This window comes from Chelonia mydas, chromosome 11 (genome assembly GCF_015237465.2).
Source record: "Chelonia mydas isolate rCheMyd1 chromosome 11, rCheMyd1.pri.v2, whole genome shotgun sequence".
In the NCBI taxonomy this organism is placed as follows: Eukaryota; Metazoa; Chordata; order Testudines; family Cheloniidae; genus Chelonia; species Chelonia mydas.
Genome location: NC_051251.2, coordinates 4,982,444 through 4,997,450, shown reverse-complemented (window position 1 = coordinate 4,997,450; position 15,007 = coordinate 4,982,444). Strand labels below are relative to the sequence as shown.

At 42.3% G+C, this 15,007-nt stretch overlaps 1 protein-coding gene across 6 annotated transcripts in view; it reads right to left on the bottom strand.

Moving 5' to 3' along the window:
• Positions 1-15,007, bottom strand: part of MAP3K2 (mitogen-activated protein kinase kinase kinase 2) — an 89,882-nt gene that overhangs the window by 44,580 nt on the left and 30,295 nt on the right. For all 6 annotated transcript variants that reach the window (XM_037911929.2, XM_043524987.1, XM_043524989.1 and 3 more), the window contains exon 2: positions 2,245-2,314. In XM_037911929.2, coding sequence (XP_037767857.1) covers positions 2,245-2,251 — 7 coding nt within the window. In that variant the 5' untranslated portion in view covers positions 2,252-2,314. The remainder of the gene's footprint in view (positions 1-2,244; positions 2,315-15,007) is intronic.

The window sequence follows — 15,007 nt, the reverse complement described above, 5'->3', positions numbered from 1 at the left end:
AAAATAGACCAATTAACCTTAGGCTGCACCTGGAGGAAACATAGGGACTGCTAGGGCCTAACTGCAGATGAAGTCCAGGTCGGGGGAGGAGCTCAGCAGGTCTATAGAGAGAGGAAGTTTGTAGGTTGCAGGAGAGGAAACCTGCAGTTGTACTCCCTGATATAAGGGGGAAGAGCAGGAAGCAGTCCAGGGAAGGAGCAGTAAGGGCTGGGAGAGTAAAAGCCCAGAGCTGCTGGGTTGAGGGTCCCTGGACTGGAAAACAGTGGAGAGAGTGCGTCCGGTTCCCCTACCAGCTACTGAGAGAGTAGCGCACACCAGGCATGAGGAGAGGACTGCCTAGGACAGGTGGAAGGTCTGCTGTGGCCCCCAACAGCTGCCTCTTGCTGTGGCCGGGCTGTGGCTCCGAGCCACCGCCCCCCTCCCCCACCTGGAGCCACGTTGGGGAGAGCTGAACTGGCAGCTGTGGGGAACCTAAGTCTCTCCACCTGCCTGGGTCAGAGGCCTGGAGGGCAGGGACACAGGCCTGGGGCTGCTCGGGCCCCCCACCCAGGGCAGGTGGAGGGACACAGGCTCCCCATAGCACATCTCTCCCTGATCCGGCTATGCAGGGGAGAGGGAGGTAGCTTGGAGCTGCAGCCCGGCCATGGTAAGAGCCAGGCAGGCAGCTGTGGGAAGCCAAGGCGGACCCTCCACCTGCCCTGGACAGGGGGCCCAAGCAGCCCCCTGTCTGTGTCCCTGCCCCTCAAGCCCCCAGCCAAGGGCAGGTGGAGGGTCTGCACTGTGGTTCCTCACAGCTGCCCACCCAGCTCTTACCATCAGAGCCCTGCACGGATACATAATTTGTATCTGCATGTACGCTGCTATCTGCAAAAATGGTCCAGGGATATCCACATCTGTGGATACCCGCAGCTATAAAGCGGATACCCACGGATTTTCAGTGCTCCATGGGTACGATCTCCCCTTGAGAGCGGCCGTGCAGAGGAAGAAGTAATCCCATCCCTTGCCAACCCAGAAGACTAGCAGCTGGAGCAAGGTGAATGGTGGGGGCACTCCCAGAAGCACAGGGGAGATCAGACCCACCTCCAGGAATCTCCCCCGGCTGCAGGAAGCTCTGTGGCTGCTGCCTGCAAAGCCCAGTTCTTAAGGCAATGCAGAAGTGAGGGTGGCAATCCCGCAACCACCCTGTATCAGTTTTGCAACCTCCCATAACTCTCTTTTGGATCAGGAACCTCATGGTTACAATACCATGAAATTTCCAGATGTAAATATCTGAAAACATGAAATTGACCAATTTAAAAACCATCTGGCCATGAAATTGATCAAAATGGACTTTGAATTTGGTAGGGGCCCTACTTATAATGAAGAAGCATCCTAGACCACTGTATTTGATAAAAATAAGAAATTAAGTTTTAGCTTGAGGACACTAAATGCAATTTAACATCTAATACATGTTATAATTTGACAAAATCCCTGTACTTAAAAATTTCAGTGTGTGCAGAAACATTAGCAGCATGAAAAGCACTATATTCTTAAACAATCCTGGCTCATTGTTTTTTGTTTTTTTTTAAAGTATCAGATTAGGACCAACACTTGCACAAAAATCAGTTATATCATAATACCCAGACAAAGAATACACTAAAATAGAGTTACGGTTGAGAGTATATATCAGTATTTTAGGTTAAAATTGGGATGGTGTAATCATTCCAAAAACTAATCATCCATCATAAACCCCAAAAATTCAGGTTAAATGTAACAAAAAATCCAAACATTTTAAGGTACAGAAATGCATAGTTAGGACATCTAGACAGCCTTTACGCCATCTTGTAGTGAAACTAGGCATCAAATGTGCTTATGATTAAGGCATTTGAGTGTCTGTAGTCTCAGATTAGATTAAAATCATTTTTAAAGAAAGATTTTGCCCCCCTCATGGTGTCATTAAAGAGTGAGTGTTGTGTATCCTAACAGCACATTTCCATACTTTAACTTATTTCAATTTCTTTTAAATTTATTGTATATCCACAGAGGAAGTGCTGTAATTTTGTCAACAATTTGCAATTTTTTTCATATTCAAACTGGTTGAATGTCTGCTTTAAGTGCAAGCCTCAATTCAAATTTCACTATCAAAGCCATGACATGCACTTCCATCACAAAAAATAATGTTAATTACGTAAGTGGTCTTGTTCTTTTCACTAGGAATTAAGCCAAGGTAACAGTTTAATTGGATTCCACTTATAGGTAACTTACCCATCATGGCAGCCAGCCAGAAAACCTGAACCTCAGGGAAATGGCTGTCCCATTAGCATTCATTTATTTTCTAAAGAGAAAAACAATTAAAAAACATGTAAGCTCTGAAAACTTAAGAGTAAAGGTTTAAAGTGTAAAAAAATTTACATATGAAGTATAACTGTTTTCACTAACTCCTACATTTCTTGAGAGTTTTAAACCACATGTCTGAAATGCTGAAAGTTTTAATCTAACATAACATCTACAACTACAATTTAAAGACCAAATTATGAATCTTCATTTCAGTTGTTATTTCTACCTCAACATATGGATGTGAAAGCTGAAAATCCACTAGAGCAATGGTTCCCAAACTTTTCACGTTGTGACACCCCCCTCACACCCCCCGGTCCACATCCATAGCTGGGAGCAAGGCTGTGATGGGGGGAGAGAAAGAGGCTTAAGCCGCAGACAGGAGTAAGGGGGCCAAGGCTGGGGATGGGAGTGGGGCCATGGCTCAGAGAGAAGCTGCAGCCGGGGGTTGAGGCACGGCCAGGAGTTGAGGCGGGGGGCTGAGTAGGGTTGGGGGCGCTCCCTCCTCATCCCGCATGGGGGCTGGCCCAGGCCCTGCCACACACCCCTGAATCTTCCTCTGTGCCCACCTTGGGGGGCATGCCCTACAGTTTGGGGACCACTGCACTGGAGGTATAGACAGCTGTATAAATGCCTATAACAGCGAATGCCTTAGGAAAATACTAGGTATTAAATGGAGTGAATTGATAACAAATACCAAGATTTGGCAGAAGGTTCAACAACTCATTATCTCCAAGTTTCTCCAAAAAAGAATTCTTCTGCTGCATTTTCTTCCTCCTGGATCCTCTCCCACAAGAGGGAACAATGCGTTCCTCCACACAGTATTATAATCAAGACTTTCGACAAAAAAAGAGTCAGGAAATTCAGATTTATGGTTCACCTTAATTTGGTCCCCACTGAACAAATAAAATATTTTCAGAACTAATTTCTTAGTATATGCAATGTGCTAACTTGCACAGATATTATGTGACTATACAGCCACAAGTTAAAGTCACAGCCATAATAAAGTATTTGTATTTACATTTCTCAATTTCTTTTAAAGATGTTTACACACAATTTATAAAGGAAAAAATGCAAATGATCACTGAATAAAGACACATCAAGTCAAAGCACCCAGACAAATGAAGTATGATGGCACTAGAACTCAGAGCCAAACCCTAATCATTGTCACACATGAAGACGAAATCATCCTAAAAACATAAAGGACTACCTTTGACTCTCAATAGTTGGAAAAGTTCCAGGTCAACTGTTTACATACACTATATGTTCATACATTCAGAATCCCCCAGTCACCTTACAGCCCAAGAGAAAGGCTGTAGAGAAAGCCAAGATAGGATAATAGCAATAATGTAAACAATTCAAAAAAGAGTTGAGGCAAAGTATGCAGCTTCTGTTTAAAAGTATAATTATCACCATATCTTAAACCACGATAGGATCATGAGAAAAATCAGAAAAGCACATTTCCTAATTGATCTGCCAGAGTACCATCTCATGCAACATAGGCAAAGACAGTCTTTTTGATCTGTGGCTGTATATCACTTAGCACAACAGTGTCCCATTCTTAGGTGCTACAGTAGTACAAATAAAAACCAACAACAGACTTCGACCCTGCAAACAGAACTGGCAAGCACAGACACGCTTCCACTAGTGGCCTCCCACTGACTTCAATGATGTCATGCACATGTGCAGTGCTTTATGTTACAGGACCAAGTCCATAAAAACACATCCACACATTTTTCCTTTTAATTTACTAAAGCATCTGGCAACACTGAAGGTACAAAATTTTATTTTCTTTAAACGAAAAGAAAAAGTTGTTTAACTAGGAAGTTTCTACACAAACTGAAAATAGCTTGCTTTCATATAACTGCTTACTTTTAAATCACTCAGCTTGATGGGATCAGAGTTCAGACGCCAAGAAGAGACTTTGAAACATAGAGGGACTGTGTACTTTAGGCAAAGGGGAAAGTAATTACTCTCTAGGTGCCTTTCTGCCTAGCAGCAAAAGACTATGGTCACTGCAAAGAGCCAGAAGAGTTCCCAGAAGTCATCTACTACAGGACAGGCCTAACAAAGAAAATAACAGAACGCCACTAGCCGTCACCTTCAGCCCCCAACTAAAACCCCTCCAAAGCATTATCAAGGATCTACAACCTATCCTGAAGAATGACCCAACACTCTCACAAATCTTGGGAGACAGGCCAGTCCTTGCCTACAGACAGCCCCCCAACCTGAAGCAAATACTCACCAGCAACCACATACCACACAACAGAACCACTAACCCAGGAACCTATCCTTGCAACAAAGCCCGCTGACAACTGTGCCCACATATCTACTCAGGGGACACCATCACAGGGCCTAATAACATCGGCCACATTATCAGAGGCTCGTTCACCCTGCACATCCACCAATGTGATATATGCCATCATGTGCCAGCAATGCCCCTCTGCCATGTACATTGGTCAAACTGGACAGTCTCTACGTAAAAGAGTAAATGGACACAAATCAGATGTCAAGAATTATAACATTCATAAACCAGTTGGAGAACACTTCAATCTCTCTGGTCACACGATTACAGACATGAAAGTCGCTATCTTACAACAAAAAAACTTCAAATCCAGACTCCAGCGAGAAACTGCTGAATTGGAATTCATTTGCAAACTGGATACAATTAACTTAGGCTTGAATAGAGACTGGGAGTGGCTTAGTCATTATGCAAGGTAGCCTATTTCCCCTTGTTTTTTCCTACCCCCCCTTCCCCCCCAGACATTCTTGTTAAACCCTGGATTTGTGCTGGAAATGGCCCACCTTGATTATCATACACAATGTAAGGAGAGTGGTCACTTTGGATAAGCTATTACCAGCAGGAGTGAGTTTGTGTGTGTGTGTGTGGGGGGGGGGGGGGTGAGAAAACCTGCATTCGTGCTGGAAATGGCCCAACTTGATTATCGTACACATTGTAAGGAGAGTGATCACTTTAGATAAGCTATTACCAGCAGGAGAGTGGGGTGGGAGGAGGTATTTTTTCATGCTTTGTGTGTATATAATAAGATCTTCTAAACTTTCCACAGAAAGCATCCGATGAAGTGAGCTGTAGCTCACGAAAGCTTATGCTCAAATAAATTGGTTAGTCTCTAAGGTGCCACAAGCACTCCTTTTCTTTTTACTGCAAAGAGTGGTGTTAAGGAGTTCTGAAGGGAATAGCCCCTTGATCCTTTCTGCTAGAGCAAGTATCACAACAGCATAGGCTCTAGAAGGAGAGTGGGGAGTGTAAGTGAGGATCTTTATGAACTATAGAGCTACTGAAAGGGGGTGGGAAGAAGAGGCTATGATCTTGTAACTATTTATAGCCATTAAAACTTGCCCTCCTAATTTAGAGATTAAAACATGCAGCTCAGCAAAATCTGCTAAAAATCCTTAAAATTATAACAGTAAGCATGTTTGTCTCTTCTTTGAGCATTTGTCCACATATATTACACTTTTGGTACATATGAACTCGAGATCAGAATCATTTGACCAGCAGCATGCATTGGTGTCCACCCTCCCCAAGAGCACAAAGGGCACAGAGAAGGTAACCAACCTCACAGTTCCTTCACCAATACAGAATCCAGATGTTATAAAACTCTGTAGAAGTAGGCATGGACGGTGGGTTGTGGAATATACATATGGAAAACACATCTTTAAAAAAGTGTTATTTAAAGTAAGCAACTTTTCTTCTTTGAATGCTTGCCCATACATATATCACTCTTTATGGCCCACAAGCAGTAAACCTGTAAAACAGCTCTGCCAAAGGAGACATTCAGTCTAGAAGCTCCTATCAGCGAATGGTGTTTTGAGAAAGTATGAACTGATCCCCAAGTACACCTCTACCCCGATATAACATGACCCGATATAACACGAATTCAGATAGAACGCGGTAAACCAGCGCTCCAGGAGGGTGCTGCGCGCTCCAGTGGATCAAAGCAAGTTCGATATAATGCGGTTTCACCTATAACGCGGTATGATCTTTTGGCTCCCGAGGATAGCGTTATATCGGGGTAGAGGTGTAGCTGCTATACATATTTCTGAGACTGAACAATTCTGAAAAACTGCCTGAGCTCAAGTGAAATAAACCCTGACTTGATCTGGTGGATCTAAACTAGCTAACTGATAACATATCTTAATATACCCTGAGACCGACTTACACAACTTTTGAGATGAAATGGCTTGGCCCTTCATTCTCCCCACAAAGGCAACAAACAATATAAGTGAAATACGAAATGACTTTAATTCTATCCAGGTAAAGATAAAGGGGTTTGTGTATATCTGAAGAGTGTAGTCTAGACTGCCCTTGGTTGGAGTGGGGCTTGGGTAATAACACTGGTAGATGAATCATGTGGTTTAGGTGGAAGTCAAAAACCGCTTTGGGTAGAAATTTTGGATGGGGCCTACGCATAGCCTCCCTATATGCACAAAAAAAAGGTTACCATGCGTGCAGGCAATTCCCCGATCCTACCGGCTGGTGACTGCCACTAAGAAGTCCGACAGATAGTGTAAGGAACATGATGCTACAACTCAAAGGGAGGACCCATCAACCCACCTAAGTCCACACTGAGATCCCAGTAGAGTGAAGGCTCCCACACTGGGGGGAATACATGTATTAGTCCCTTAAGAAATCCCCCCAAATTGGGATGAAATCCTGAACAGGAGGATGGTGCCCTGATAGAGCTGCCAGGTGCACCTTATAGAACTGATAAAAAACCCTGATCTTTTTATCAACATTAAATAGTCCAGATATTTAGGAATGTTTGCTGCTGTTGGAGAAATATGATGTTGCTCTGCCAATAAGGAGAACTTTTCCACTTTGCAGCGTATGTGAACCTTGTAACATCCTTTCTATTTTGTAGGATAATGTTTTGGAAATCTCTAGAACAAGCTCTTTTGATGATTGTCAACATCCAGAATGTGAGAAGTAGAGGCCAAATCTGGATACTAGACATTCTCATTGTTCAGGAAGACAATGTTTGGACTCACTGGCAATGTTACTGGAGGCTAAATTGAAAGTCTCATGAAGGCTGGGTACCAGAATTGCCTGGGCCAAGCTGGTGCTATCAAGATCATTAGTCTTGTTTGAGTTTCCAGGAATGGAATCTATATATGGACAACACATTTTAAAGAACCACAATTACAGTACGATAAATAACCATATTTTTTACATGTAACAACTGCACTCAAAATTTGTCACCTTTTTTTGTATTAAGATTCTCAGCACTTACAGCAGATGGTGTTAAACATGGTCTCTGAATGCAGATATAGCAGCATCCAACAAATGCCGCAACAGCAGAACATGCTCATACTCATTTTAAAAGCTTATGCTACAGAAGGGGAAAATATATTCAAAGTTCAACCTGACACTCCTAAAATACAGACCCAGATGAGTCTCTGAGCACATAATCTTGTACTTTATCACACTCCCGCCCACTATGGAGGTGCAAGAAATTAAACCAAAGATAGAGGGGCACCATCAACTTTAAAAACACATTTGTATCTGAACATTTACCTGCCCCCTATCCTCCCAAGCACAACTATGATTATTGTAGCAAAGATTAGAGAAAACACCTTTAATTTCAGTTTAATTGTGCATTTGTTGATATTTAGTTTCATTATTTCCCTTGTGGCCTTAGTTTCCCTTGTTTATGTGGCTGGTGTTTTGTACACCAAAGGAGGAAAAAGACATTTTTACAAACATGAAAATTGTTATAGTAAACCTAAAAAAGTTGGCATGTTGATTTAAGAGTACGTAGACTATTTTAACAAAAATTTAAAGTGGTTTCTAATTGCCAATGTCCCTTTAACAAGAGCCTATCAACCTGAAGCAATGATTAGTTCTATTCTGTTCAGGTTTTGACACCATGCCCATCACCAGGACAAGATTCCCTTTGTTTGACCCTTTGACCACCTTCCTATTCCTGTTATTTTATTAGTTGTCCCCCGGAATTACTTGGCTTCCAGGTCCTGTTGATCCCCCCCATAGGCTGGGGGTGGGGACCCTTTAGCAGTGGGCGGGCGTCCGCCCATTTCCTGGGTCCCAGTAGGAGCAGGACAATATTAAGACATAGCCACTATAGGCCCACACCTAGCATTCCAGTGTTATCAAAATCTCAGCTTTCATTTTCTAAAAAAAATAAGTTTATAGTCCTGATGGTTGTGAAGAAAAGCTTGAAAACATGACTCAAATGTAACAAACACAATCATGTCTTACATCTACTGACAGCCTAAAACAATAGCTCAGAATTGTGTGAACTTCCCCATGCACCTCAATGGGGTGTTACCTCCAAGACCTACTGTTCTGGGGGGCCCAGACAACACCATTCCTGCAGAGGACTGTGTGTGTCTGGCAAGAGGGGGAAAGAGTGCAGCAGGACTGTTCTGATCCACCCACCCAAGCAGATACACCCTAAATACTGGGTGGAGCACCCTGCTGGCACTTTGCCTCTCCATGGTAGGAGAGCATGGTAGGACACCTTCCTCACTCCTTGTTTCCAAGGGGAGGAAGCTCCTGATACTGCTCCTGGAAGGAAAAGGAGTTCATGCTTCTGCCTCTCTGGGAGATTAAATGGACCATCCCCGTCCCCCCCAGTCCACGTGGGGAAAGGAACACAGTGACATAAATACTGGGGCCTCCTGTCGCAGGTTGCCAAGGGGGCCTGGATTGCCTTTATCCAGCTCTAACCATCGGTATCTGATCACCTTCCAGGAGTTCATTAAGTGACATGACTACCATGTATGGTTCTGTCCTTCTCACCACTCAGATGGAAAGTTACATTTGAATGTTTTTCAGAAATAATTTTTATGTCTGATATACAATGTGATGTTTGTAGTAGTGCTCAGATACCACAGGATTTTGTTCCACAGTCTTGGAGGAGTCCCATAAAAGTTTTATTGCTCTATCAATTTGTTATATTGTTCTTAAAAGAAACATTTTATTCGCTATTTGTTTCAACTTCCCTGAAATGGAAACTGGGTCCTTTAATTAAATGTTATCTATTTTAATTAATTGTCTAATTGTATATTAAAGCACCAAAAATATGTTCTATATTCTCTGCTGAAATGCTGTATTTCCCTGACAACTGAGCTGCCAAATTAACCCCTCCATACACTTTTAAAAAAAGATTATATCCCATTTCTTCAAAAATGAAAGCGTCAAAGGCATTAGCAGGATCTGAAATAGGAAAACTGGGAGTAAAGAGTCATAGGACTGGAAGGAGCATAGGGAGCAAGAGAGAAAGAAAGACGACAAAACCACAGATGAAGCTGAGATGAGATTATAGCAAAGACTTGAAGACAAGGACAGGCAGCATGAGTTGAGACAGAGGATACCCAGGAAGGTATTTCAAGGAGAGGACGTTGTGGTAAGAATGGCAGACAAAGAAGAAAACTAACAACTACATTTTGGTTATATTGGAAAACGGTAGAGTATTCATGAGGCCAGAACAGAAGGTTACACTGGCCAAGCAAGAGGTGGATAACTAAGGTTTGGAGAAGGATTGTGGCCAGAGTGGTATAAAACAGCTTTAATTTAAATGAGAATCAGCTGTTTTATCTACAGCCCATTATTAAATATTTGTTCCCAATGCAGATACTTACAGATTGCAATCAAGTCACCCCTTAACTTCCTCTTTGCTAAACTAAATAGCTAGAGCTCCTTGAGTCTATCACTATAAGGCATGTTTTCTAATTCTTTAATCATTCTCAGAGCTCAACTCTGAATCCTCTCCAGTTGATCAACATTCTGCTTGAATTGCGAACAGACTAGAACACAGTATTCCGGCAGCAGTCACACCAGTGACACATCTAGAGGTAAAATAACCTCTCTACTCCTAGTCAAGTCTTCCTTATGTATCCATCCAAAGATTACATTAGCCCTTTTGGCCACATCACCACATTAGGAGCTCATGTTCAGTTGCTTACTCATCATGGCTCCCAACTCTTTTTCAGAATCACTAGTTCCCAGGATAGAGTGGCTCATTAAGTAAGTATGAGCTTCACCAGGGAGGGGCAAATTTTTTGGCCTGAAGGCCATATCTGGGTATGGAAATTGTACGCTGGGCCATGAATGCTCACGAAATTGGGGGTTAAGGTGCGGGAGGGGGTGAGGGCTCCGGCTGGGGGTGTGGGCTCTGGGGTGGGGCCAGAAATGAGGAGTTCAGGGTGCGGATTCCCAGCCAATGGGAGCTGCAGAGCCAGTGCTTAGGGAAAGGGCACCGTGCAGAGCCCCCTGGCTCCCAGGCCCCTACGCGTAGGAGCTGGAGGGGGGGGCATGCTGTTGCTTTTGGGAGCCGCGTGGAGTGGGGCAAGCATCCGACCCCGCTCCCCAGCGGGAGCTCGAGGACTGAATTAAAAGGTCAGACGGTCTGGATGCGGCCCGTGAGCTATAGTCTGCCCACCCCTGGCCTACACTCTTTGTTCCTAGCTGTATATAGTTATATTTGGCCATATTAAAATGCATATTCTTTACCTACGCCCAGTTTACCAGATCACACTGCCTCTGTGATCTGTCCTCTTCATTACTTACAACTCCCCCAATGTGTGTGTTTGACAAACTTTATCAGTTATTTTATGTTTTCTTCCAGGTCATTAATAAAAATGTTAAATAGCAGAGGGCCAAGAACTGATCTATATGGGACCCCACTGGAAATACCCGTTTGATGATGATTTTCCCATTTACAATTATGTTTTGAGACCTATCTGTATGCCAGCTTTTAATCCATTTAATGTGTGCCATGTTAATTTTATACCATTCTAGTTTTTTTAATCAAAGGTATTCAATACCAAGTCAAATGTCTAAGTCTATTACACAAACACTATTGCCTTCATCAACCACACTTGGTATCTGTTTTTGATGACATTACAAGCTAGACAGGATCTATTTTCCGTAAGCATAAGAATATAGGAACATAAGAATGGCCATACTGGGTCAGACCAAAGGTCCATCCAGCCCAGTATCCTGTCTACCAACAGTGGCCAATGCAAGGTGCCCCAGAGGAAGTGAACCTAACAGGTAATGATCAAGTGATCTCTCTCCTGCAATCCATCTCCACCCTCTGACAAACAGAGGCTAGGGACACCATTCCTTACCCATCCTAACAGCCATTAATGGACTTAACCTCTGTGAACTTATCTAGTTCTCTTTTAAACCCTGTTATAGTCCTAGCATTCACAACCTCCTCAGGCAAGGAGTTCCACAGGTTGACTGTGGGCTGAGTGAAGAAGAACCTCCTTTTATTTGTTTTAAACCTGCTGCCCATTAATTTCATTTGGTGGTCCCTAGTTCTTATATTATGGGAACAAGTAAACAACGTTTCCTTATTCACTTTCTCCACATCACTCATGATTTTATATACCAGTCACATCCCCCCTTAGTCTCCTCTTTTCCAAGCTGAAAAGTCCTAGCCTTTTTAATCTCTCCTCATATCCAAACCCCTAATCATTTTAGTTGCCCTTCTCTGAACCTTTTCTAATGCCAGTATATCTTTTTTGAGATGAGGAGACCACATCTATACGCAGTATTCAAGATGTGGGCGTACAATGGATTTATATAAGGGCAATAAGATATTCTCTGTCTTATTCTCTGTCCCTTTTTTAATGATTCCTAACATTCCGTTTGCTTTTTTGAGAGCCGCTGCACACTGTGTGGACGTCTTCAGAGAACTATCCACGATGACTCCAAGATCTCTTTCCTGATTAGTTGTAGTTAAATTAGCCCCAATCATATTGTATGTATCGTTGGCGTTATTTTTTCCAGTGTGCATTACTTCACATTTATCCACATTAAAGTTCATTTGCCATTTTGTGGCCCAATCACTTAGTTTTGTGAGTTTTTTTGAAGTTCTTCACAGTCTGCTTTGGTCTTAACTATCTTGAGCAGTTTAGTATTATCTGCAAACTTTGCCACCTCACTCTTTACCCCTTTCTCCAGATCATTTATGAAAAAGTTGAATAGGATTGGTCCTAGGACTGAGCCTTAGGGAACACCACTAGTTACCCCTCTCCATTCTGAAAATTTACCGTTTATTCCTACCCTTTATTCCCTGTCTTTTAACCAGTTCTCAATCCACGAAAGGATCTTCCCTCTTATCACATGACAACTTAATTTATTAAGAGCCTTTCGTGAGGGACCTTGTCAAAGCCTTTCTGGAAATCTAAGTACATTATGTCCACTGGATCCCCCTTGTCCACATGTTTGTTGACCCCTTCAAAGAACTCCAATAGATTAGTAAGACATGATTTCCCTTTACAGAAACCTTTTTACCCAACAATTTATGTTCTTCTATGTGTCTAACAATTTTATTCTTTATTATTGTTTTGACTAACTTGCCCGGTACTGACATTAGACTTACTGGTCTATAATTGCTGGGATCACCTCTAGAGCCATTTTTAAATATTGGTGTTACATTAGCTATCTTCCAGTCATTGGGTACAGTAGCTGATTTAAAGGACAGGTTACAAACCATAGTTACTACTTCGCAATCTCACATTTGAGTTCTTTCAGAACTCTTGGGTGAATGCCATCTGGTCCCGGTGACTTGTTACTGTTAAGTTTATCAATTAATTCCAAAACCTCCTCTAGCGACACTTCAGTGTGTAACAATTCCTCAGATTTGTCACCTACAAAAGATAGTCTAGGGGCCCCACTGGTTGTTTAGCAGGCTTCCTGCTTCTGATGTACTTAAAAAATATTTTGTTATTACCTTTTGAGGTTTTGGCTAGCTGTTCTTCAAACTCCTTTTTGGCTTTTCTTATTACATTTTTACACTTAATTTGGCAGCGTTTATGCGCTTTTCTATTTACCTCATTAGGGTTTGACTTCCACTTTTTAAAAGATGCCTTTTTATCTCTCTTACTGCTTCTTTTACATGGTTGTAGAGCCACGGTGGCTCTTTTTTAGTTCTTTTATTGTGTTTTTTAATTTGGGGTATACATTTAAGTTGGGCCTCTATTATGGTGTCTTTGAAAAGTGTCCATGCAGCTTGCAGGGATTTCACTCTCGTCACTGTACCTTTTAATTTCTGTTTAACTAACCTCCTCATTTTTGCATAGTTCCCCTTTCTGAAATTAAATGCCACAGTGTTGGGCTGTTGAGGTGATCTTCCCACCACAGGAATATTAAATGTTGTTATATTATGGTCACTATTTCCAAGCAGTCCTGTTATAGTTACCTCTCGGATCAGATCCAGCCACTCCAGACTAAATCGAGAATTGCCTCTCCTCTTGTGGGTTCCTGTACCAGCTGCTCCAAGAAGCAGTCATTTAAAGTATCGAGACATTGTGTCTCTGCATTTCGTCCTGAGGTGACACTTCGTCCTGAGGAGTCAATATGGGGATAACTGAAATCCCGCACTATTATTGAGTTCTTTATTTTGGTAGTCTCCCTAATCTCCCTCGTTACTCTCACTGTCCTGGTCAGGTGGTCAATAATCGATCCCTAATGTTATATTCTTATTAGAGCATGGAATTAGTATCCATCCAGATTCTATGGAACATGTGGCTTCATTTAAGATTTTTACTTCATTTGATTCTACATTTTCTTTCACATATAATGCCACTCTTCTCCCCTCCCGTTCGTCCCCCGCCCCCAACGACCTGTTCTGTCCTTCAGTTATATTTTGTACCCCGGAATGATTATGTCCCATTGATTGTCCTCACTCCACCAGGTTTCTGTGATGCCTATTATATCAATATCCTCCTTTAACACGAGGCACTCTAGTTCACCCATCTTATTATTTAGACTTCTAGCATTTGTGTACAAGCACTTAAACTTGTCACTGTTTATTTGTCTGCCCTTTTCTGATGTGTCAGATTCTTTTTTATGTGAATGTTTCTCGTCTGATCTGGCCCGTACTTTATCCTCTTCCATCCTCTCCTCCTGACTAAAACCTAGAGAATCTCTATCAATAGACTCTCCTCTAAGAGAAGTCTCTGTCTGATCCACGTGCTCCTCTGCAGCAATCGACTTTCCCCCATCTCTTAGTTTAAAACCTGCTCTGCAACCTTTTTAATGTTAAGTGCCAGCAGTCTGGATCCACTTTCGTTTAGATGGAGCCCATCCTTCCTGTATAGACTCTCCCCCATCCCAAAAGTTTCGCCAGTTCCTAATAGATCTAAACCCCTTCTCTCTACATCATCGTCTCATCCACGCATTGAGACTCTGAAGCGCTGCCTGCCTACGTGGCCCTGAGCGTGGAACTGGAAGCCCATGTTGGTATACATAAGTTATGTTACTCTCCTTTCATTCTTTATTAAGTCCCGTATCACCCACTCCAGTCTCTTGATTGGGATGAATGTCAGACCGAAAGGCCTATAACATTAGCTTTCTTACAGTCTTCTGGAACTTCCCTTATCAACTGTCTGATTCCTAGCTTCTGATTTATATTCATTACTATCTACTTCCCCTTTCTTTCATTTGTTATATTTATGTAGATAGATATAGCTATATCTGCCTTAACTTCCCCTCAAAATCAGTGTTGTTTTTTTTAACCCATACAGCCTTCCTCCTCGACTGTAGCTTTTTGCGCATCTAATAATGTATTCTTAAACAATTCCCAATTATCATTCACATTTTTCTGATTAAGCACTTCATCCTAGCTGATTTGGCTCATAACTGTTTTCAGCTTTGTGAAATTGGCCCTTTTAAGGCACTACGTTTATATATCACTGG